This window comes from Myotis nattereri (assembly GCF_964212035.1).
Source record: "Myotis nattereri genome assembly, chromosome: Y".
Classification (NCBI taxonomy): domain Eukaryota; kingdom Metazoa; phylum Chordata; class Mammalia; order Chiroptera; family Vespertilionidae; genus Myotis; species Myotis nattereri.
In genome coordinates, this window is record NC_138094.1 from 1,171,889 (window position 1) to 1,197,547 (window position 25,659).

Consider the following 25,659-nt stretch of genomic DNA (forward strand, 5'->3'; position numbering starts at 1 on the left):
TGTGCTATTTCTCTGTGTTTTTGCAAGTGGACGTCACCCCCCTCAAGATGCACGAATTCGTCAGAAACTGGACTATTTTTCCATTTTTTCCTTTTTTTTAAAAAATCCACCCTTAAGGATATTTTTCCATCGATTTTTAGAGAAAGTGGAAGAGAGAGAAAAAGAGAGAAACGTCGATGTGGGAGACACACATCGACGGGTTGCCTCCTGCACGTGTGCCCTGACCAGGGCCCGGGCCGGGGAGGAGCCTGCCACCGAGGTCCGTGCCCTTGACCGGAATTGAATTGAACCCAGGACCCTTGAGTCCGCACGCCGACGCTCTATCCACTGAGCCACACCGGCCAGGGCAGACACAGGGTTTTGAATGAGCAGCACCAGCCATCTCTTCGCTATAAAAGTCGTCCCACGTTCAGCTCGACTGGGGAACCCGCCACTGGCTGCAGGCGGGTCTTGACGTTTAGATGTGCGGCACGAAACGAAACGTTCTAGACACTTAGAGAAAGTTGGCTGTGGGCGGGGCTGAGGATCTCTGGGAGCGGAAGGCGGGAGGTGGACACATCGTATCTTTTTGCTGCAAAGATTTTTGCGAATTCTGCCCAGTCGACAGGCCCGGGTTGCGGGCTCCATCCCCAGTAGGGGGCGTGCTGGAGGCAGCCGGCCCATGATTCTCTCTCATCATGGATGTTTCTCTCTCTCTCTCTCTCTCTCTCTCTTCCTTCCTCTCTGAAATCAATACAAATATATTTAAAAAAATAATAATTAAAATAAATAAAATTCAACCGTTTCCTTCTGGTTTCAAGACCTAACGTTACCAGACAGATGGGAGGCACGAAAAGACGTTAGCGATAGAAGGCCACACACATTGGCTAAAAAATGCATAGCAGGTGATAAAAAAAATTACATATAAACGCACCCATCATCCTTTTAGGGCTTTGTTCCGAAGACCACAGATTCCTGAGGAATAGGTTTTTTTTTTATTCATTTTTGCTAATCCTCAACAGAGGATATTTTCCCATTGATTTTTAGAGAGAGCGGAAGAGAGAGGGAGAGAGAGAGAAACATCGATGCGAGAGAGACGCCTCGAGGGGTTGCCTTCTGGACGAGCCCCGGGGAGGAGCCTGCCACTGAGGTCCGTGCCCTTGACCGGGAATCGAACCCGGGACCCTTCGGTCCGCAGGCCGACCCTCTATCCCCTGAGCCACACTGTCCCACACACCATCTGTGGTCATAGCCAAACACGTCCAGTTCGAGCTTGTCCAGCGGAGTCTGTGGGGAGAGGGCGAGCGAGAGGTGCACACAGTAGGACCGCACGCGAGAGGGCGCGGTCAACGCTACGACGGCTTGGGGCCCTACTGTGCGCAGGCTTCCAGTTGCTTCAATAACGCAATGTCCACACGCGTCCGGTGCCGGCCGGTCCCTTTATGTGCAGGCGGGCGAGGGGCCCCGGGGTGCAGTGTCCGGCACACCCGGGGGACGACCGACCCTTCGAGGCTGCCTGCAGGCTCCACTCCGCCCGTGTCTGGTGGGGAACGGGACACAGGACCGGGTTAGTTTCCAAGTAAGGGGGCAAAACTGTGCGATCATCTATCCTCGAAAAGGGTGATATGCTAATTAGACTGGGAGACCTTCCAGATGTCCTTCCGGACAAAGCCATGGTGGTGGGGACGAGGCAGAGGCGGTTAGGGGCGATCAGGCCAGAAGGGGAGGGCAGTTAGGGGCGATCAGGCCGGCAGGAGGGGGCAGTTGGGGGCGATCAGGCCTGCAGGAGGGGGCAGTTGGGGGCGATCAGGCCTGCAGGAGGGGGCAGTTAGGGGCGATCAGGCCTGCAGGAGGGGGCAGTTGGGGGCGATCAGGCCTGCAGGAGGGGGCAGTTAGGGGCGATCAGGCCTGCAGGAGGGGGCAGTTAGGGGCGATCAGGCTGGCAGGGGGGAGCAGTTAGGGGCGATCAGGCCTGCAGGAGGGGCAGTTGGGAGCAATCAGGCCTGCAGGAGGGGGCAGTTAGGGGCGATCAGGCCTGCAGGAGGGGGCAGTTAAGGGCAATCAGGCCGGCAGGAGGGGGCAGTTGGGGACAATCAGGCCGGCAGGAGGGGGCAGTTGGGGGCGATCAGGCCTGCAGGAGGGGGCAGTTGGGGGCGATCAGGCCTGCAGGAGGGGGCAGTTGGGGGCAATCAGGCCGGCAGGAGGGGGCAGTTAGGGGGCGATCAGGACAGCAGGAGGGGGCAGTTAGGGGTGGTCAGGCCAGCAGGGGGGGCAGTTAGGGGCCATCAGGCCAGCAGGGGGGGGCAGTTAGGGGCAATCAGGCCGGCAGGAGGGGGCAGTTGGGGGCGATTAGGCCGGCAGGGGAGAGCAGTTAGGGGCGATCAGGCCGGCAGGGGAGAGCAGTTAGGGGCGATCAGGCCAGCAGAGGGTAGAGCAGTTAGGGGCAATCAGGCCAGCAGGGGGGGGGCAGTTAGGGGCAATCAGGCTGGCAGGGGGGGCAGTTAGGGGCAATCAGGCCAGCAGGGGGGGGCAGTTAGGGGCAATCAGGCCGGCAGGGGAGAGCAGTTAGGGGCAATCAGGCCAGCAGGGGGGGGCAGTTAGGGGCAATCAGGCTGGCAGAGGGGGGCAGTTAGGGGCAATCAGGCCAGCAGGGGGGGGCAGTTAGGGGCAATCAGGCTGGCAGGAGGGGGCAGTTGGGGGCGATTAGGCCGGCAGGGGGGGGGCAGTTAGGGGCGATCAGGCCGGCAGAGGAGGGCAGTTGGGGGCGATCAGGCCGGCAGGTGAGGGCAGTTAGGGGCGATCAGGCCAGCAGGGGAGGGCAGTTAGGGGCGATCAGGCCGGCAGGTGAGGGCAGTTAGGGGCGATCAGGCCGGCAGGGGAGGGCAGTTAGGGGCGATCAGGCCGGCAGGGGAGGGCAGTTAGGGGCGATCAGGACGGCAGGGGGGGGGCAGTTAGGGGTGGTCAGGCCAGCAGGGGGGGGCATTTAGGGGCAATCAGGACAGCAGGAGGGGGCAGTTGGGGGCGATCAGGCCGGCAGGAGGGGGCAGTTAGGAGTGATCAGGTCCGAAGTGGGGGCAACTGGGGGCGATCAGGCAGGCAGGGGAGCGGTTAGGAGCCAGCAGTCCCGAATTCTGAGAGGGACGTCCCAGATTGCAGAGGGTGCAGGCCGGGCTGAGGGTCACCCCCTCCCCCCCACCCCATGCACGAATTTTGTGCACCGGGCCTCTAGTAATAATAATAGCACCAAAGAAACAAACCATCGTTGGAATCTTTTTTTTTTTTAAATGGATTTTCTGTCTTAAAAACTGAGCCCTGACTGGTCTGCTCAGTGGATAGAGCATCAGCCTGCAGACGGAAGGGTCCCGGGTTCGATTCCGGCCAAGGGCATGTACCTGGGTTGCGGGCACATCCCCAGTAGGGGGCGTGCAGGAGGCGGCTGATCGATGTTTCTCTCTCATCGATGTTTCTGACTCCTTCTCCCTTCCTTTCTGTAAAATTATCAATAAAATATATTTTAAAAAAAAACTTTTTTTTGGACTAGATGGGGCTGGCATTGGTTCATCAATGGACACCCGTTTCCGGTGTCCGATGCCATCATACATCGTCTGCTTAGTGCACTAACCTCGCTGCTTTCTATTATGATTATTTTAAATATATCTTTATTGATGTCAGAGAGGAAGCGAGAGGGAGAGAGAGACATCCGTGATGAGAGAGAGAATCATGGATTGGCTGCCTGCCGCACGCCCCCTACTGGGGATCCAGCCCGCAACCCGGGCCTGTGCCCTTGACCGGGAATCGAACCCGGGACCCTTCAGTCCTCCGGCCGACGCGCTACCCACTGAGCCACGCCAGCCGGGAATTGGCTGTTGTTACTGTTTTGTTTTAAATAATACCCCGCACAGACGCACCTGCTGGGGTGGCGGCCGCCCTCAGAAGTTCTTGAAGGCCTCCAGGTCTTTGGGGGACGCCGGCGGGGCCGTGTTCCAGTCGTTCTCAGGGTACGCCTCGAAGTTGGAGGTGTCGCCCTCGCCGCGCACCTTGGGCAGGATGGGGGGCTGGGGGGGGAGGGGTTGGCCGAGAGAAGGGGTGCGGTTAGATCAGATGGAGAGGGTGAGGCCGGGGGAAGGGGGGAGGGTGGGCGGGAGGTGACCGAGCAAGGACTTTGTATGCTTTTAGGCATCAGCCATGGACAGACAATGGGGGGGGGGGGGAGGGCCTGGGGACGGGGGGAGGGGGTGGGGGGTGGGGGTGGGCTGGAGGCGGTCAACGGGGTTAAGGAGGAGACATACACTGACCGGCCAGATGATGACGATGGCCACCCCAGCAGTCCTTCACGGACACGACCCAAAATATTGAATATTGAAAACTCCCTAAGCAAACACTCCCAAGGTCTTATCATCATCATTATTATTATTAATTTGCGTAACTAATGCACTCCATTGGACTGATGGGGTGGTGATCATCATCTGGCCGGTCAGTGTATCATGTATCTATCCATCTGTCCATCCTATCAACTACCTGTTTATCTATCTATCTATCTATCTATCTATCTATCTATCTACCTACCTATCTATCCATCCTATCATCTATCTATCTATCTATCTATCTATCTATCTATCTATCCATCCATCCATCCATCCATCCATCCATCCATCCATCCATCCTATCATCTATCTATCTATCTATCTATCTATCTATCTATCTATCTATCCATCCATCCATCCTATCATCTATCTATCTATCTATCTATCTATCTATCTATCTACCTACCTACCTATCTATATTTGTCATCTATCTACCTGTCATCTATCTATCATCTATCTATATCATCTATGTATCCATCCATCCTATCATCTATCTATGATATGGGCTGGGCTGACCCCTAGGATATGGGCTGGGCTGACCCTAGGATATGGGCGGGGCTGACCCCTACAATATGGGCTGGGCTGACCCTAGAATATGGGCGGGGCTGACCCCTAGGGTATGGGCTGGGCTGACCCCTACAATATGGGCTGGGCTGACCCCTAGGGTATGGGCTGGGCTGACCCCTAGGATATGGGCTGGGCTGACCCTAGGATACGGGCTGGGCTGACCCCTAGGATATGGGCTGGGCTGACCCCTAGAGTGTGGGCTGGGCTGACCCCAGAGTGTGGCCTGACCCACAGGGTATGGTCACAGAGCTACTGGGAAATGGACCCAGCTCCCCAAGGCCCCGCAGACACCCCGCTTCCCGTCCTCCCCCCGTCTCTCTGCCTCTTCTGCGCTCGGATGGCCACGGAGCAGCCAGCGTGGTCTCGGGGAGGCCCTGAGACGGCCGGTCCGACCGTGCAGACCCATCCCGCATCCGGCATAAACCCGGGAGTCTCGGGGTCCGAGGGCAGGGGCGCCCCCGTACCTTGAGTTTCCTCTGGGGGACGGCGTCCCAGTCCACCAGGCGGAACCAGCGGTGCCTCTTTACGTCCTCGGCCCCGTTCTGTGAAAGGAAACAGGGGCCATCAGGGCACAGACCTTAACCACTTGGGAGAGAACATGTTCTAAGCAATCTCCCTGCCCGGCCGGTGTGGCTCAGTGGTTAGAGCGTCGACCTGGGAACCAGGAGGTCCTAGGTTCGATTCCCGGTCAAGGGCACAGGCCCGGGTTGCAGGCTCGATCCCCAACCAGCAGGGGGCGTGCCAATCGATGTGTCTCTCTCTCTCTTCCGGACCCTTCAGTCCGCAGGCGGACGCTCTATCCACTGAGCCACACCGGCCAGGGCCTGGATCATAATTTTTAAGATTTTCATCTTATTTCGCCCACAGGAAAGGACATTCTCGATTGATACAACTGCAAAAAGGAAGAAATGCTGATGAATTGTTTCTACTTTTTTTTTTCTTCTAATCCTACTATGGTGGCCACTCGTCTTTTTCTTTGGGGGATAAATGTTGTCTGTCCACATCTAAGTCCAAGAAGAAATATCTGTTGGGTGTTACCTGAGTGAGGTTAAGAGAGAGCAAGAAAGACGGGGAGTTGACTCACAAGCCGTCCAAACTCTAGTAGGGATCCTAAGGTATTATGGTAGCTAGAGAGATGATAGATAGATAGATAGATAGATAGATAGATAGATAGATAGACAGATAGATTGATAGATAGATAGACAGGTCAACAGATGGAAATATAGAGGATAGATGGATAGATAGATAGATAGACAGGTCAATAGATTGAAATATAGAAGATAGATGGATAGATAGATAGATAGATAGATAGCAAGAAAGACAGGTCAATAGATTGAAATATAGATGATAGATGGATAGATAGATAGATAGATAGATAGCAAGAAAGACAGGTCAATAGATTGAAATATAGATGATAGATGGATAGATAAAAAGACAGATCAATAGACTGAAATATAGATGATAGATGGATAGATAGATAGAAAGACAGGTCAATAGATTGAAATATAGATGATAGATGGATAGATAGATAGAATGACAGGTCAGTAGATTGAAATATAGATGATAGATGGACAGACAGATAGACAGGTCAATAGGCTGAAATATAGACGATAGACTGATAGATACATATACACACAGAGAGAGACAGATAGAATAACAGATAACAGAAAAAGAGATGATTACCTGGATAAATAGACAGATAAAAATAGATGATAGATGATAGATAGATAGATAGATAGATAGATAGATAGATAGATATAGATAGATAGATAAATGATAGATAGAGATGAAGGGTGACTAGATTAACAAACTGAGTGAGTGGGTGAATAGATAGAACAATAGATAGATAGATAGATAGATAGATAGATAGATAGATAGATAGATGTTAGATGAAGGACAGATGATAGATTGATAGATGATAGATAGATAGATAATAGTAGATTGATTGATAGACGATAGCTAGATAGAGATGAAGGATGACTAGATTAACAAACTGAGTGAGTGGGTGAATAGATAGAAAGATAGATGATAGACGTTAGATGACAGACATATGATAGATTGATAGATTGATTGATAGATAGATAGATATAGGAGACTGACTGATAGATGATACATAGATGATAGAGATGAAGGATGACTAGATTAATGAACTGAGTGGTGGGTGAATAGATAGATAGATAGATAGATAGATAGATAGATAGACAGATAGATGTTAGATGACAAATGGATGATAGTAGATTGATAGATAATAGAAAGATAAATTGATAGTAGATTGATTGATAGATAGATGATAGCTAGACAGAGATGAAGGATGAATTAGATTAACGAATTGGGTGAGTGGGTGAATAGACAGACAGACAGATAAATAGATAGATAGGCAGATAGATAGTTGACAGATAACTAATCACTTCATCGATCACCGCTGAGTCATTGGCTAGTACGGACACACGGGAAGACAGGTGCGGACCGAGGTGAATTTTGTGGGCCCAGGAACCGAGACGGAATCTGGCCGCGGATTCGATGGGACCCTGTACCCCGTCTCTCTCTCCACAGGGAAACGCTGGCGTCGAATGACAGGGACTCATCGTGAAAACCCCGTAACCCTCACGGCCGCACGGTCTCACCTTCATGTTGCCCAGGCGACGCGTCCTGTCCACCACCAGCAGCTTCTTGATGAGGTCTCTGTCGGGACGAAGAGGGAAAAACATAAAAAAAAATAGACAGCCTGGCCGGCCTGGCTCCCTGGTTGAGCGTCGACCTAGAAACCAGGCGGTCCTGGGTTCGATTTCCGGCCAAGGGCACATGCCCGGGTTGCGGACTTGAACCCCAGTAGGGGGCGTGCAGGAGGCAGCCGGTCCATGATTCTCTCTCCTCATGGATGTTTCTCTCTCTCTCTCCCTCTCCCTTCCTCTCTGAAATCAATAAAAAATATATACATTTTTTTAAATATATAAAAAATATATATATATTTTAATAATATATATTTTATTTAGATATATAAATAAAATATATTTAAAAAAATAAAAGGAATGAGGTACAAGAAATATCTTTAGCAGGAAAAGACGCCCCCAAAAAACAGGTTAACTATCATGAAAACAGAATCCAAATAATTCCGACATATCCCACTGAATAGAGCTATGGGCACATCTGCCCGAGAAATGCCTGGTGTCAGATTTTTGGGGTTTTTTTGTGGGTTTTTTTTTTACGCTTTAAAAAAAAAATCAACGCGCCCCCAGACAGGGAGGGAACCTTGGTACTGACTTGACGTTGAAATCCAAGTATCTCGGGAAGTCAATTTTGCCGGCGAGAATCTTCTGATAGATGCCAAACGGGTTGTCGTCGAAGAACGGAGGGAAGCTGCCGGAAACATGAACACGGGTTGGTTCTCCCTGGGCCGGGGGGCTCGGGGACAAGCCGCCACGGCGAGGGGGGGGGGGGTTCTGGCCGTGCCACGGACAGAGACACGGGTCATTTCACATGCAGCCTTTCTTTTTTTTTCTTTTGATGTCAATCCCTTCGATTCGATCAGCATCACCAAGGACCGATGACGGTCCAGAGCAGGGACAAGGAAGACCAATGGAGACCGCGGCTTTGCGTCTGTGCCAGCAAAGCTGGGCGGGCCATGGACCCGATGGGCTATTCCATCCATAAACCCTAGACTGTCTACTTTATGAATCAATAAAAAATTTACAATTTTTAAGTATAAACCTGTGTTTTCTATCAAAATTACTTCTTGCGTGAATTTTGGGACGCCCTTTATATATACACTAGAGGCCCGGTGCACAAAATTCGTGCACTGGAAAGGGGGGGGGGGTTGTCCCTCAGCCCAGCCTGCACCCTCTCCAATCTGGGACGCCTCGAGGGATGGCCGACCCTGCAGGCCTCGTCCCCCTCCCCCAACTGTCATCTTGTGATGACCTGGAGGTGGCCACCTTTGTGAGGGCGTGAGGGTCAATTTGCATATTCCCTCTTTATTATATGGGATACACTAGAGGCCCGGTGCACAAATTCGTGCACAGGTGGGACTCGGCTGGGGCCCTGGTCGAACTCCCGGTTGAATTCCCAGTTGAGGGGACAATTTGCACATCAGCCCTGTCTAATATAGGATATTTTTATTGATTTCAGACAGGAAGAGAGAGGGAAAGAGAAAGAAACATTGATGATGAGAGAGAATCATGGATCGGCCGCCTCCTGCACGCCCCCCACTGGGGATGGAGCGCTCAACCCGGTCATGTGCCCTTGACCGGGAATCGAACCCCGACCTCCTGGTCCATAGGCTGACGCTCAATCACTGAGCCACGTCGGCCGGACAATGTAGAACTCTATCTATCTATCTATCTATCTGTCTGTCTATCTATCTATCTATCTATCTATCTATCTATATCTATCTATCTTTCTATCTTTCTATCTATCTATCATCTATCTCTGTATCTATCTATCTCTATGTATCTACCTATCCATCTATCATCTATCTATCTATCATCTATTAACTATCTCTATCTATCAATCTTCTATTTATCTCTATCTATCTATGTATCACCTAAATTAATTTTTATTGATCTCAGAGAGGAAGGAGGAAGGAGAGAGAGAGACATCCATGATGAGAGAGAATCATGGACCGGCTGCCTCCTGAACGCCCCCCACTGGGATGGAGCCCACAACCCGGGCCTGTGCCCTTCACCAGGAATCAAACCCGGGACCCTTCAGTCCGCAGGCCAACGCTCTATCCACTGAGCCACACCAGCCAGGGCAACGCAAAAGTTCTTGAAGCAAAATGTCCCCAAGTCAGAATCTGAGGGTGACAAAGAACTTGAAGAATGAAGGGGGCGTGCAGGAGGCAGCCGATCCATGATTCTCTCCCATCTTTGATGTTTCTGACTCTCTCTCTCCCTCTCCCTTCCTCCCTGAAATCAATAAATTAAAAACAACAAAAAAAGAGAGAATAGTTTTGGTCAGAGTGTGTCAGTAGTAAGTGCATCCGCTGACATCAATAAAAACATTTTTAAAAAACAAAGAAACCTCATAAAAACAAACCCATGAACTCCTTCTATTTAGGAATCACTGGTCTCTGGGATTCAATTATTGTTGGGGCGACACTGCCCCCTAGTGGTCATTACGGGAGGAACGTATGCTACAGGCCTCCTATCAGAACCTGACCCATCCACATTGGAGGGGTCGCCTAAGGCCGTCGGAAAACACATCTATAATCACATATTGTTTTTGTGATCGATCGCTGTGCTTTCATGATGTTCCATGTGTCACCATGAAAATCCATCCTGCAGATCAGATGTTTCCATGACGACTCGTAACAGCAGCCACATGACAGCGATGACGTAGCCACGAGAATAATGTTATGGTTGGGGGTCCCCACAGCATGGGGAGCTGTGTTCAGGGGTCGCGGCCTTAGGAAGGTTGAGAATCGCTGAGATAGATGATAGATAGATAGACAGATAGATAGATGAGAGATAGATATATAATAGATAGATAGGTAATAGATAGATAAATAATAGATAAATAGATAGATAGATAGATGATAGATAGATGATAGATATATAATAGATAGACATATAATAGATCGATAGATGATAGATATATAATAGATAGATATATAATAGATAGATAGGTAATAGATAGATAAATAATAGATAAATAGATAGATAGATAGATGATAGATAGATGATAGATATATAATAGATAGACATATAATAGATCGATAGATGATAGATATATAATAGATAGATAGATCGATAGATGACAGATAGATATATAATGGATAGATAGATACATAGACAGATAATAGATAGATAGATAGATAGATAGATAGATAGATAGATCATAGATATATAATAGATAGATAGATATATAATAGATCGATAGATGACAGATAGATATATAATAGATAGATAGATAATAGACAGATAGATAGATAGACAAATAGATGATAGATAGATAGATAGATGATAGATAGACAGATAGATGATACATAGATAGATAGATAGATGGTAGATAGATAGACAAATAGATAGATGATAGATAGATAGATAGATAGATAGATAGATAGATAGATAGATAATAGATAGATAGGTAGATGATAGATAGATAGATAGATAGATAGATAGATAGATAGATAGATAATAGATAGATAGGTAGATGATAGATAGATAGATAGATAGATAGATAGATAGATAGATAGATAATAGATAGATAGGTAGATGATAGATAGATAGATAGATAGATATAGATAGGTGATAGAGAGATAGATGATAGATAGATGACAAGTGCCAAGAACAAAGCGCCAGGCTGTGCAAACACTGGGGGACGGTGTCCAGTAAAACCTCATCTGGGAACGTCCTGTCGGCGGCGTTGGCAGCCCTGGTTCTCAAAGTGGGGTCCCAGGGAACCCCGGGGTTCCTCGTGGCCGTGCCGGGATTTTTTTTTTTTTTTGTGAGACCATTTCTATATTTTTAATTTTTTTCCTGACTCCAAATCCTGAAAGTGGAAGGGAGCACCTTCTCCCTGTTCCTCCACCAAAACAACATTATCGTACCAGGCAGGCTACCCTCCAGAGCGGGAAATCTAATGGCCTGGCAGGAGGCCGCTGGATGGGAGGGAGGTGGGCGAAAACATGAAACCAAGACCCACACACTTCTCGCTGAATGTGTTCCATTCTAGGAAAGACAGTTATTTTTCCATTAAAAACATTTTTTTTAATAAAATATATTTTTTACTGATTTCAGAGAGGAAGGAAGAGGGAGAGAGAGAAATATCCATGATGAGAGAGAATGATGGACCGGCCGCCTCCTGCACGCCCCCCACACTGGGGATCGAGCCCGCAACCCGGGCCTGTGCCCTTGACCGGGAATCGAACCCGGGACCCTTTAGTCCGCAGGCCGACGCTCTATCCACTTGGAAACACCAGCTAGAACATTCCATTAAAATGTTATTTGTGCTCATCCTTAGTGAGACTATTATAATTTTAAGTAAATATATATATATACATAATTGCAGCCGAATAGCATATCAGATTATAATTATATCACTTCCCTTTCTATTCTTATGCTAATAGATTAGAAGTACTCTATTTTCTAATAGCAGAGGTTCTCATATTATAATGTATAGTATTCCTTAATGATAATATAGGAATGTAATTATAATGTATAGTATTCCTTAAGGATAATTCCTTATAATAATGACTTATATAGTAACCCTACTATAATTTTAATACATTCTAATGCTACTCTAACAATTTTCTATTACAGTCTGTGAATATTATGCTCCACAATGTACCGCGTTATAATATTGCATTTACTAATAATGTCGCAAAATAGGATATTCTGTATTATTATATCCTACCCTAATAATAAAACGATAAGGGGAAAACACGGGAACCTCATTCTATTTAAAGACCACTGGGCTCTAGCCAGTGTGCCCCATTGGATAGAGCGTCGGCCTGCAGACTGGAGGGTCCTGGGTTCGATTCCCGGTCAAGGGCACACGCCCGGGTTGCGGGTTCCGTCCCCAGTAGGGGGCGTGCGGGAGCAGTCGGTCCATGATTCTCTCTTATCATGGATGTTTCTCTCTCTCTCCCTCCCTCTCTCTCTCTCTCTCTCTCTCTCTCTCTCTCTCTCTCTCTCTCTCTCTGTCTCTCTCTCCTCCCGCCCCGTCTTCCTCTCTGAAATCAATGGCATATATTTAATAAACAAATATTTTAAGATCACGGTTCCCCAGGATTCAATTTTCATCAGGCAACACTGCCCCCTAGTGGACACTCCAGGAATAAATCGAGCTGCAGGCCTCTTAGCAACACTGCCCCCTAGTGGTCACTCCAGGAGGAAATCGAGCATCAGGCCTCTTAGCAACACCGTCCCCTAATGGTCACTTCAGGAGGAAATTTAGCTGCAAACCTCTAAGCAACAGTGCCCCCTAGTGGTGATTCCAGGAGGAAATCGAGCTGCAAACCTCGTAGCAACACTGCCCCCTAGTGGACACTCCAGGAGGAAATCGAGCTGCAAACCTCGTAGCAACACTGCCCCCTAGTGGACACTCCGGGAATAAATCGAGCTGCAGGCCTCTTAGCAACACCGCCCCCTAGTGGACACTCCAGGAGGAAATCGTGCTGCAAACTCTTAGCAACACTGCCCCCTAGTGGTCACTCCGGGAATAAATCGAGCTGCAGGCCTCTTAGCAACACCGCCCACAAATGGTCACTCCAGGAGGAAATCGAGCTGCAGGCCTCTTAGCAACACTGCCCCCTAGTGGTCACTCCAGGAGGAAACCGAGCTGCAGGCCTCTTAGCAACACCGCCCCCTAATGGTCACTCCAGGAGGAAATTTAGATGCAAACCTCTAAGCAACAGTGCCCCCTAGTGGTGATTCCAGGAGGAAATCGAGCTGCAAACCTCGTAGCAACACCGCCCCCTGGTGGTCATTCCAGGAGGAAATTTAGCTGCAAACCTCTAAGCAACACTGCCCCCTGGTGGTCACTCCAGGAGGAAATCGAGCTGCAAACCTCGTAGCAACACTGCCCCCTAGTGGTGATTCCAGGAGGAAATCGTGCTGCAAACACTTAGCAACACTGCCCCCTACTGGACACTCCAGGAGGAAATTGAGCTGCAGGCCTATTATAGGAAGCTGATTAATACGGTACCTATTTAGGGAAATGGCGGTGAGAATCGCACCCCAGAAATTCTCAGAGTGCCCTCGGGGCTAAGGGATCGGGCCAAGGGAGCAGGGGACGGGAGCCTGGGAGGGGATGGTTCGATTTTCCCAGCATCCCTTACTCACCCCGAAAGCATCTCGAAGACGAGGATGCCCAGCGCCCACCAGTCCACGGCGCGGCCGTGGCCCTTGCTCTGAATGACTTCGGGGGCCAGGTATTCGGGGGTCCCACAGAGGGTCCAGGTCCTGGGGGGGGGGGGGGAGAAGACGGAACCATGAAAACTCATCTGGGCTTGGCGAGGGGTGAGTCCGTTGGTGACAAAGGGTGTCCCAAAATTCACGCAAGAAGTCATTTTGATGGAAAACGCAGGTTTATCAGTAAAAACTGTAAATTTTTTATGGATTCGTAAAGCAGACAGTCTAGGGTTTATGTGTGGAATAGCACATCGGGTCCATGGCTTCCCCGGCTCTGCTGGCACAGACGCAAAGCCGCGGTCTCCATGGGTCTTCCTGGTCCCTGCTCCTGGGCCATCATTGGTCCTTGGTGATGCTGATCGAATCGAAGGGATTGACATCCAAGGGCAGCAGATATGAGAATCCGATTTAATCAATCAAGTATAATCAGGAATTTATGTTTTGTTGTTGTTGTTAATGCTCATGCAGAATTCAAATCTTGCGTGAATTCTGGGACACCCTTTATATTGGCTCCGAAAGGGGGAGCCGGCTGGTCAACCTCCCAGAGTCCCTACCTCCATCCGGCTGGCCCTGGGCAGGCCAAGGGACCGCACCCGTGTATGAATTCGTGCACCGGGCCTCTAGTATAAAATAATAGTGAGCCCTGGCTGGTGTGGCTCAGTGGACAGAGCGTCGGCCTGCGGGCTGAAGGGTCCCAGGTTCGAATCCGATCAAGGCACATGCCCGGGTTATAGGCTCGATCCCCAGTCGGGGGCGTGCGGGAGGCAGCCGATCCGCGATTCTCTCTCATCGTGGGTGTTTCTATCCATCTCTCTCTCCCTCTCCCTTCTGCTCTGAAATCAATCAAAAAAATATATTTTTTAAAAACTAGAAGCCTTGATGATATATCTGACCACACCTGAAACTAATATAAAATAATAGCGAATGCCCACGGTCTTTGAAAACGGAAAAAAAACAAAATTTCATTGACTGAGGTGCATGTTTCAATATTATGTATTTTTTATTTTTTTAAGATTTTAATATATTTCTTTAAATTTATTTCAGAGAGGGAGAGGGAGAGAGAGAGAGAGAAACATCCGTGATGAGAGAGAATCATCGATCAGCTGCCTCCTGCACGCCCTCTATTGGGGAGCGAACCCACAACCCGTGCATGTGCCTTTGACCGGGAATCGAACCCGCAACCCTGCAGTCCAGAGGCCGATGCTCTATCCACTGAGCCAAACAAGCTAGGGCCATAGGAGAAATAATTTGCAAAAAAAAAAACATAAAGAAAAAGAAAGGAAAAAAATAGAAAAATTAGCTTCTAGCGCCACCTAGTGGCCAGTTGGGTGAACAGCCAAGTGGGACCGAAATCTAAGGTGAAGTTTTCTGGTTACGTATTTGGTTATTTCATTTTATTTTTCCCCCCAATTGGGGACCCCCCCTTCTCTGTGCAGCCTCAGATGCCTTTTTTTTTTCTCCACAAATAGGAGAAAATAGGTCCTTTCTTCTTGCAAAAGAATTTTTTTTATACCTCAAAAGGGCTGCAATATTTGGGTAAAATCTATAGATTTTGAGACGTTCCTGCTAAAATCTCTATATGTGAGGTTCTGGATTGATGGTCTGCTCTGTTAATGGTCCTCTCTCTCTCTCTCTCTCTCTCTCTCACCCTCTAAAAATCAATTAAAAATTAAAAATAGCCTGGCCAGCGTGGCTCAGTGGGTAGAGCTTCGGCCTGTGGAATGAAGGGTCCCGGGTTCGAATCCCGGTCAAGGCCCGGGTTGCAGGCTCCATCCCCAGTAGGGGGCGTGCAGGAGGCGGCCGGTCCATGATTCTCTCTCATCACGGATGTTTCTCTCTCTCCCTCTCCCTTCTTCTCTGAAACCAAGAAACATATATTTTACAAAATTAAATAAATTTTAGGCTGTTTAGAAAATGCAGAACCGAAATTCTGAATTTTCTGCTAACTTTGTATAATTGGATAGAATTTTCTTAATCTATTTTTATGGATTCCAGAGAGGAAAGAAAGGGAGAGAGAGAAACATCCATGATGAGAGAGAATCATCGATCGGCCGCCTCCTGCACGCCCCCGACTGGGGATCCAGCCTGCAACCCGGGCCTGTGCCCTTGACCGGGATTCGAACCCGGGACCCTTCCGTCCGCAGGCCGGCGCTCTATCCACTAAGCCACACCAGCCAGGGCTACTATGATAGAATTCTGCTAAGAAAAACCTCATCCTTAAAATATTAAAGAAGCTATAAAATTCCAGTCGGAAGATGAATTATAATTTCACGGGCGTTCATAACACTGTGTCGCTTCTTTGAAAGCAGCCAGAGAAAAAAAATAAAATAACGTAAAAATAATAAAGTTGTGAGAGGGCAGAGGTTACACCTTCTCATCACACTCGCCGGCTGCCCAGAATAGCCGGACGGAGGCGGCCACAGGTAACTCTATCGGCCTTCCATACAGGGTGTCGGCTTCCACGTGGACGGGGAGGCGAGGGGAGGGGGGTTCGGGGGGTGAGGGGCCCGGGCTGTATCCAATTCCAGTCCCTGAAGCACCCACAGGTGCCTGACACCTCGTTAGAGCAGAAAATTCCAACCAGAAAAGCCACCGGCCTGGCCTGGCCGGTGTGGCTCAGTGGATAGAGCGTTGGCCTGTGAACCAGGAGGTCCCGGGTTCGATTCCTGGTCAAGGGCACAGGCCCGGGTTGCGGGGCTCGATCCCCAGTCGGGGGCGTGCAGGAGGCGGCCGGTCCATGATTCTCTCTCGTTATGGATGTTTCTCTCTTTCTGTCTTCCTCTCTGAAATCCATAAAAATATGGTTTTTTTTTTTAAAAGTTTTCATTAATAAAAAAAGGCAGAAAAGGTACCTTGAGGCACATCCTCTCTCACACCTGTCGGCATGGCTACCATCGGTCCATCCAGAAACCAGGGGTGGAGAAAAGGGACCCCCCCTTGCACTGTACAGCGGGGGGACGGGTGGGCCTGAGGGTGGGTGCGGCCGCCGTGGAAAAACAGCGCGAAGGTTCCTCAAAAAAAAAAATTAAAAATAGAACCGTCGTCGGACCCACGGATTTCACTTCTGGCTGATGGCTGGCTTGTTCCCCAAACCCAGATACAGACACAACCTGAGAGTCGATGGACCAAAAAGTACATTTTATTATTATGATTATGATTATGATTTTATTTTATTTTTACAGAGAGGAAGAGAGAGGGATAGAGAGTTAGAAACATCGATCAGCTGCCTCCTGCACGCCCCCCACTGGGGATGTGCCCGCAACCCAGGCACATGCCCTTGACCGGATTCGAACCCGGGACCCCTCAGTCTGCAGGCCGACGCTCTATCCACTGAGCCACACCAGTTAGGGCTATTGTTATTATTTTTAAATATTTTTTATTAATTTCAGAGAGGAAGGGAGAGGGAGAGAAAAAGAGAGAAAGAAACGTCAGTTAGGAGAGAAAATCATGGACCGGCCGCCTCCTGCACGCCCCCGACTGGGGATCAAGCCCGCAACCCGGGTGTGTGCCCTTGACCGGGAATCGAACCCGGGACCCTTCAGTCCTCAGGCTGATGCTCTATCCACTGAGCCACATTAGCCAGAGCCAAGAGGAATATATTTTTAAAAATCAGTCCTAACTGGTTTGGCTCAGTGGATAGAGTGTTGGCCCTCGGACCGAAGGGTCTCGGGTTCGATTCCCGGGTTCGATTCCCGGTCAAGGGCATGGACCTTGCTTGTGGGCACATCCCCAGTGGGGGGTGTGCAGGAGGCAGCTTATCGATATTTCTCTCTCGTGGATGTTTCTAACTCTCTATCCCTCTGTGTAAAAAATCAATAAAATATATTTTATTCTTTTTATTTTCTTTTTAAATATATTTTTATTGATTTTTTACAGAGAGGAAGGGAGAGGGATAGGGAGTTAGAAACATCGATGAGAGAGAATCACGGATCGGCCGCCTCCTGCACACACCCCCCGACTGGGGTTGTGCCCGCAACCCGGGCCTGTGCCCTTGACCGGGAATCGAACCCGGGACCCTTGAGTCCGCAGGCCGACGCTCTACCCACTGAGCCACACCGGCCAGGGCAATAAAATATATTTTTTTAAAAAAAAAAACAAAACACTCACAGACACAGACAGGGGCCTGGGTTGGGGTGGCGGCCCCGGGGGCACCACGCCTCACCTGTCGACCAGCTTCTTGGCGAAGCCGAAGTCGGTGAGCTTGACGTGCCCGTCGCGGTCCAGCAGGATGTTCTCGGGCTTGAGGTCTCGGTAGACGATCTCCCTCGCGTGCAGGTAGTCGAGGGCGCACACGATCTCGGCCGCGTAGAACAGGCCGGCCGCGTTGGAGAAACGGCCCCGGTTGCGGAGGTAGCTGAACAGCTCGCCGCCCGGCACGAACTCCATGAGCATGTACAGGAAGCGGTCATCGTGGCAGGTCCAGAACCTGCAGGGGGCAGAGGCCGGGGATGGAGGGCTGGGCCTGGGAGCCGGGGGGCTGCCTGGACCAGACAGGTGTGCATAGGTGTGAGCACAGGTGTGAGCACAGGTGTGAGCTAAGATGGACATGGAAGTGCACGTGTGGCCCCGTGGTTGAGTGTCAACCTATGAACCAGGAGGTTACGGGTTCGATTCCTGAGGGGGAGGCCGGGGATGGAGGGCTGGGCCTGTGGGGGATCCGGGGGGCGCCTGGACCAGACAGGTGTGAGCACAGGTGTGAGCACAGGTGTGAGCACAGGTGTGAGCTCAGATGGACATGACGGTGCACATGTGGCCCCGTGGTTGAGCGTCAAGCTAGGAACCAGGAGGTCACGGGTTCGAATCCCGGTCACGGGCACATGCCCGGGTTGCGGGCTCAAAGGACCAGACATAAGACATGATTTCTAACAGAGCTTCCGGGAAAAAAAAAAATCTCGATGATTATAAACCCTGTAGCCCAGGTTGGTGTGGCTCAGTGGATAGAGCGTTGGCCTGTGGACGGAAGGGTCCTGGGTTCGGTTCCCGGTCAAGGGCACAGGCCCGGGTTGCGGGCTCGATCCCCAGTCGGGGGCGTGCAGGAGGCGGCTGGTCCCTGATTCTCTCTCATCATGGATGTCTCTCTCTCTCCCTCTGCCTTCCTCTCTGAAATCAATGATGTATTTTTTTTTAAATACATTTTATTGAATTTTTACAGAGAGGAAGGGAGAGAGATAGAGAGTCAGAAACATCGATGAGAGAGAAACATCGATCAGCTGCCTCCTGCACATCTCCCACTGGGGATGTGCCCGCAACCCAGGTACATGCCCTTGACCGGAATCGAACCTGGGACCCTTCAGTCCGCAGGCCGACGCTCTATCCACTGAGCCAAACCGGTTCCGGCAAATGATGTATTTTTAAAAAAAGGTACAGGTTCGCCTAAGTTGGTGTGGCTCAGTGGATAGAACCATCAGCCTGCATACTGAAAAGTCCCGGGTTCGATTCCCGACCAAGGGCACATGCCCGGGTTGCAGGCTCGATCCCAGGCGGGGAGCGTGCAGGAGGCAGCCAGTCCATGATTCTCTCTCATCATGGATGTTTCTCTCTCTCTCTCTCTCTCTCTCTCTCTCTCTCTCTCTCTCCCCCTCCCCCTTCCTCTCTGAAATCAATCCTATATAATAAAAGCCCAGCGACCATAATGGCGTAACGACCAGAAGGACCGACTGACCAGCTGCTGAGACCGCCTCTTGGTCCCTCCCCACAGCCCGCAGCCTCCGATCGATTGCCCGGCCAATGGGGAACCGGGGTAGGTCGTGGCGGCAGGGGGGGCGGGACTAGGGACTGGCGAGCGGGCGGAGGACAGCCCTGACCGCAGGCTAGATCTGGGACCTCCCTGCGCCCGATTTGGTGCACTGGGGCTCCAGTAAGGATATATTTTTTTAAAAAAAAGAGAGAGAGGAGAAGGAGCTGGGACCAGACCCCGGGGGGGGGGGGGGGGGGGGGAGAGGGGACGGACTCACAGCTTGACCAGGAAGGGGTGGCTGACTTCCTTGAGGACCGACTTCTCGTTGTGCACGTGCTGCTCCTGCTTGAGCCGGATGACGTCGGGGATGCTCATGACCTTGAGCGCGAAGAACTGCTTGCCCGTCTTCTGCCGGACGAGCTGCACCCGCCCGAAGGTCCCTGTGCCTGCGGAGGAGCAAGACGGGGGGCTGAATGGGCACCGGGATTGGACCAGGGGGTCAGACACTCAACACTCGGCAAGAGTCCGGCCGGACGGGCTCAGGGGTTGAGCGTCGACGTAGGAACCAGGGGGTCCTGGGTTCGATCCCCAGTAGGGGGCGTGCAGGAGGCAGCCGATCAATGATTCTCTCTCATCGTGGATGTTTCTCTCTCCATCTCCCTTCTTCTCTGAAATCTATAACAATACACTTTAAACAATACTCTATAAGCCCTGGCCGGTGTGGCTCAGTGGATAGAGCGTTGGTCTGTGGACGGAAGGGTCCCGGGTTCGAATCCGGTCGAGGGCATGGACCTGGGTTGCGGGCACATCCCCAGCAGGGGGCGTGCAGGAGGCAGATGATCGGTGTTTCTCTCTCATCGATGTTTCTGACTCTCTCTCCCTCTCCCTTCCTCTCTGTAAAAAATCAATAAAATATATTTTTTTAAAGAATAAATAAACGAAAAGGCCCCCAGGGCCCCCAGGCTGTCAGGTACATCCACTGGCTCACGGAGCCGGGGGTTGGGGACCAGGGCCTGCGTGGCCGTGGCTCCGAAGGGAAGTTTCCATCGTGAATGTTTCATTAGAGCAGAAGCAGACGGTGACCTGCAGGAGCCAGGGATCGCCGTGTGTGCGGAGAGGCCGACAGTGAGCGGTCCATCTCGAAGGCACGGCCTCGTGGAAAGATCATTTGGCCCTAACCAGTGTGGCTCAGTGGCTAGAGCGTCGGCCTGGGGACTGAAGGGTCCCGGGTTCGAATCCGGCCAAGGGCATGGACCTGGGTTGCGGGCACATCCCCAGCGGGGGGCGTGCAGGAGGCAGCTGATCGATGTTTCTCTCTCATCATCAATGTTTCTAACTCTCTCTCCCTCTCCCTTCCGCTCTGTAAAAAAATATCAATAAAATATAACTTATAGAAAAAAAAATAAAAAGAAGTCACATAAACAATCGCAAAAGACCTGGGCGTGTCTGTCCCAGGCCAAGGCCGCTAAGGAATGTCGTAGGCAGGACATGCCTGGCATTCCTGGCTCAGGCCTGGAGCTCCCATGGGTGCCCCGTCTGCAGCTACGACTGGCACGAGGGGTGTTGAGTTTTCACCCCAAACAGCTACGGTCGTCGGACGTCATCCACGCACAGTCCACGCCAGCCGGGCGACACCCACAGCCGTACACTACCCCCAGGCGGGACACCTGATGATGTCACGGGATCCCCCACATGACAGAACGTGTCTCATTGCCCTTGTCATTGGGGCTTTTATCAGCACAGCTGCCGTTGGGGGCTGCAGGAATTTTGGTGGTGGTTGATGGTAGGGGGGTGCTAGATTGTGGAATTTTATCCCTGAAACGTGTAGAATTTTATGGAGCAACTAGAGGCCCGGTGCATGAAATTCGTGCACTTGAGGGCAAGGGGGGGGGGTCGTTCAGCCTGGATTGCGAGAGGGCGCAGGCATGATCGGGGCCAGGGAGGGACGCGGGAGGTTGGCCAGCCGGGGAGGGACCCCGGGAGGGAGGGCTCCAGGGCGTGTCCGGCCCATCTCGCTCAGTCCCGATCGGCCGGACCCCAGCAGCAAGCTCACCTACCGGTTTGAGCGTCTGCCCCCTGGTGGTCAGTGCACGTCATAGGGACTGGTCGACCGGTCTACTGTCCGCTCCCTGGTGGTCAGTGCATGTCATAGCCCCTGATCGGCCAGTCGACTGCCCTCTGGTGGTCAGTGCACGTCACAGCGACTGGTCGACCAGTCGACAGTCTGCCCCCTGGTGGTCAGTGCACATCATAGCAAGCACTTGAGCGGCCTTAGCATACCATTAGCATATTCCGCTCTGATTGGTTGAACGGCCGACCTGACAACCAGACACTTAGCATATGAGGCTTTTCTTATATAGGATGTCAACCCAATAATTTCAGTTAGAAAAACATTAATTATCACAGCTAGGATACCTCTGATGAGCTCAGTGGTTTAAGGGGTTTCTTTCACCTCAAAGACGTCAGAAGGTGGGTGAGTTGAAGAACACAGGGATGGCCCTGGCTGGTGTGGCTCAGTGGATAGAGCGTTGGCCCGCTGGTCATAAATAAATAGAAGTAGAACAGGAGCCCTGGCCAGTGTGGCTCAGTGGATAGAGCGTCGGCCGGCGGACTGAAGGGTCCCGGGTTCGATTCCCGGTCAAGGGCACATGCCCGGGTTGCGGGCTCCATCCTCAGTGTGGGGCGTGCAGGGGGCGGCCGATCTGTGATTCTCTCTCCTCGTGGATGTTTCTCTCCCTCTCTCCCTCTCCCTCCCTCTCTGAAACCAACAAAAATATATCTATTTTTTAAAATCTAGAAAAAAATGAAAAATTAAAAAAAAAAGGGTGAGTCCAAAGCCATAAAGGGAACCGAGATTGGTGAGGTTGGAGTAAACAGTTCAAGAGGCGGAAGGGGTTTCGAAACCCTTTGGGTGGATTCTTTACTCAAAGGGCAACAGGACATCAGGAGGCTGAGAGGAAGGAGGTGCCTGCGTGGGTTTTGGTCGTGCAGGGTTGTGTGTTGTTGCCAGGACTCCTCTGAGGGCCCGGCCAGTGTGGCTCAGTGGTTGAGCATTGACCTATGAACCAGGAGGTCACCGTTCGATTTTAGTCCAGGGCACGTGCCCGGGTTGGGGGCTGGATCCCCAGTAGGGGTCGTGCGAGAGGCAGCCGATCCATGATTCTCCTCATCATGGATGTCTCTATCTCTCTCTCCCTCTCCCTTCCTCTCTGAAATCAGTAAATATATATATATATATATATTTTTTTTTAAAAAAAAAGACAAAAAGAAAGAAAAAGAATGTGTGAGTCAAAAGCCAATAAGGAAACTTGAGATTCGTGAGGTAGGAAGAAACCGGTCACGAAAAGGAAGGGATTTTGAAATTCTTTGCTTCAATTCTGTTTTTTTGTTCTGTTTTTGCTTTTGTTTTGGTTTCTGGTTAATCCTCCCCCAGGGATATTTTTCCGTTGCTTTTTGGGGAGAATAAAAGAGACAGAGGGAAATATTTTTTTAAAATATATTTTATTGATTTTTTTTTTTTACAGAAAGGAAAGGAGAGAGATAGAGAGTTAAAAACATCGATGAGAGAGAAACATCAATCAGCCGCCTCCTGCACGCCCCCTACTGGGGATGTGCCCGCAACCAAGGTACATGCCGTTGACGGGAATCAAACCCGGGACCCTTCAGTCCGCAGGCCGACGCTCTATCCACTGGGCCAAACCAGCTAGGACGGTGTGAATTATTTACACCATGGTCAGCAGCACGTCACGCGGCTGAGAGCAGGGAAGTGCCTGGGTGGGTTTGGCTTGTGTAGGGTGTTGTGTTATTGTGTAAAGGTTCTCCTGATGTCAGACAGGCCAGGGGAGGGGAGGCTGCAGGACAAATAAGACAGAGATGCAGATTCGAGAGAGATGAGCTGTGATTGTCGGGAGAGACACAGCCGGGAGGCGGGCACAGGACAAATAGAAAACCGGCCATGGAAACAGACTAGATGGGGCTGGGCGAGTGAAGGTGGGTGGAGATGAATGCCAGGCAGCGTTGAGGTAGCTGAGCAGCTCATGAGAGCAACGACTACACAGGTCAACCGGGCAGCTGCTTTTCATACCAATGGCCTGTCCTCGCTCAGGACTCAGACTTTGCTAAAATCTCTTAAACAAGCAGCGGCTGGCATCGGTGTGTCCCATACCTGTCAACAAATGGCCCCCAACACACACCCCGCCACACACACACACACACACACTTAGTAGCAGCCTGTCTCTTTTTTTTTAAATAAAAATATATATATTTTTATTGATTTCAGAGAAAAAGGGAGAGGGAGAGAAAGATAGAAACATCCATGAAACACATGTTAAAACAAAACAAACGAGCAAAAGTCTGCCTAGGAAAGGTTTAAAAAAAATCAGAACAATAAAACTTTAAAAAAATTAATTAAAATAGTTAATAAAAGACGATCTCAAAATTACCCAAGCGTTATGATAAAAGCCACTCAGTTTAAAAAAAAAATATATATATATATATATATATATCGAGCCACAACCCGGGCTTGTGCCCTTGACTGGGAATCGAACCCGGGACCCTTCAGTCCACAGGCCGACGCTCTATCCACTGAGCCACACCGACTTGGGCTGCAGAAATACTTTCTTCTCAAGGATGGGAGAGCTCTTAGCCACCCAGCAAGGAATGAAAACACACTTTGAAGATGTATGTTGGGCCGGCCAGTGTGGCTCAGTGGTTGAGCGTCGACCTATGAACCGTGAGGTCGGGGTTCGATTCCCGGTCAAGGGCACACGCCTGGGCTGCAGGCTCGATCCCCAGTAGGGGGCGTGCAGGAGGCAGCCGGTCCATGATTCTCTCTCATCATGGATGCTTCTATCTCTCTCTCTCTCTCTCCCTTCCTCTCTGAAATCAATAAAAACATATATTAAAACAAAACAAACAAACATAATTCTGCCAAAGAATGGTATAAAAAATGAGAATAAAACTTTAAAAAATAAACCTATATATATAAAAGCCTAAGCCAGCGAAGGACCGAACGACCGGTCGCTATGACGCACACTGACCACCAGGGGGCAGACGCTCAATGCAGGAGCTGCCCCCTGGTGGTCAGTGCCCTCCGACAGCCAACGTCCCGCATTTCCTCCCTCCGGCCAGCCGGCTCCGATCGGCCCTGATCAACAGCCAGGCCAAGAGACCCCCCCCCCACCGGTGCACGAAGTCATGCACCAGGACTCTGGTAAATGAATAAAGCTAATAAAAGACAATCTCAAATTTCCCCAAGCATTATGATAGAAGCCCTCTGTGTTTTGGGTTTTTTAAAAATATATTTTTATTGATTTCCGAGAGGAAGGGAGAGGGAGAGAGAAACATTCATGATGAGAGAGAATCACAGACCAGCTGCCTCCTGCACGCCCCCGACTGGGGATCGAGCCTGCACCCCGGGAATGTGCCCTTGACCGGGAATCGAACCCAGGACACCCTCCAGTCCGCAGGCTGACGCTCTATCCACTGAGCAACACCAGCCAGGGCTGGATCAATTCCTTTTCGATGTGGGCTTACCCAGTGGACGCCCTGGGCTTAGCCCTGACAGCCCTTTAGGACTCAGTGGGGTGGGGACACCCAGGGAGGTGGTGGCCAGGTGACCGGGGGCAGTCAGTGGACTGGTCAACCAGTTGCTATGATGTGCACTGACCACCAGGGGGCGGTCGACCGGTCTCTATGACGTGCACTGACCACCAGGGGGCAGTCGACCGGTCGCTATGACGTGCACTGACCACCAGGGGGCAGTCGACCCGTCGCTATAATGTGCACTGACCACCAGGGGGCAGCCGAATGGTCGCTATGACATGCACTGACCACCAGGGGGCAGTCGAATGGTCGCTATGACGTGCACTGACCACCAGGGGGCAGTCGACCGGTCGCTATGACGTGCACTGACCACCAGGGGGCAGTCGACCAGTCGCTATAATGTGCACTGACCACCAGGGGGTCGATGGTCTGACCAGTAGGTTGGCTTGCTGCTGGGGTCTGGCCGATCGGGACTGAAATGGGCTGGACACACCCTAGAGCCCTCCCGCGGTCCCTCCCCAGCTGGCCAACCTCCTATGCCTCTCCCCGGCCTCGATCTGAGATCCCTCGGGAGATGTCGGTCGCTATGATGCACAATGACCACCAGGGGGCAGATGCTCAATGCAGGAGCTGCCCCCTGGTGGTCAGTGCTCTCCCACAGCCAGAAGGATGTCCG

General features: G+C 50.7%; 1 protein-coding gene across 1 annotated transcript in view; it reads right to left on the reverse strand.

The window, feature by feature from the left end:
* Positions 1-926: 926 nt before the first annotated feature.
* Positions 927-25,659, reverse strand: part of LOC308512213 (cAMP-dependent protein kinase catalytic subunit PRKX-like) — a 30,188-nt gene continuing 5,455 nt past the window's right edge. Inside the window, exons 2-9 of the mRNA XM_081082010.1 lie at positions 19,717-19,885; positions 17,925-18,188; positions 13,694-13,813; positions 8,172-8,267; positions 7,535-7,592; positions 5,375-5,452; positions 3,888-4,034; positions 927-1,519 (exon numbers count right to left, since the gene is read on the reverse strand). Of these exons, the coding sequence (XP_080938136.1) occupies positions 3,909-4,034; positions 5,375-5,452; positions 7,535-7,592; positions 8,172-8,267; positions 13,694-13,813; positions 17,925-18,188; positions 19,717-19,885 (911 nt within the window). The 3' untranslated portion in view covers positions 927-1,519; positions 3,888-3,908. The remainder of the gene's footprint in view (positions 1,520-3,887; positions 4,035-5,374; positions 5,453-7,534; positions 7,593-8,171; positions 8,268-13,693; positions 13,814-17,924; positions 18,189-19,716; positions 19,886-25,659) is intronic.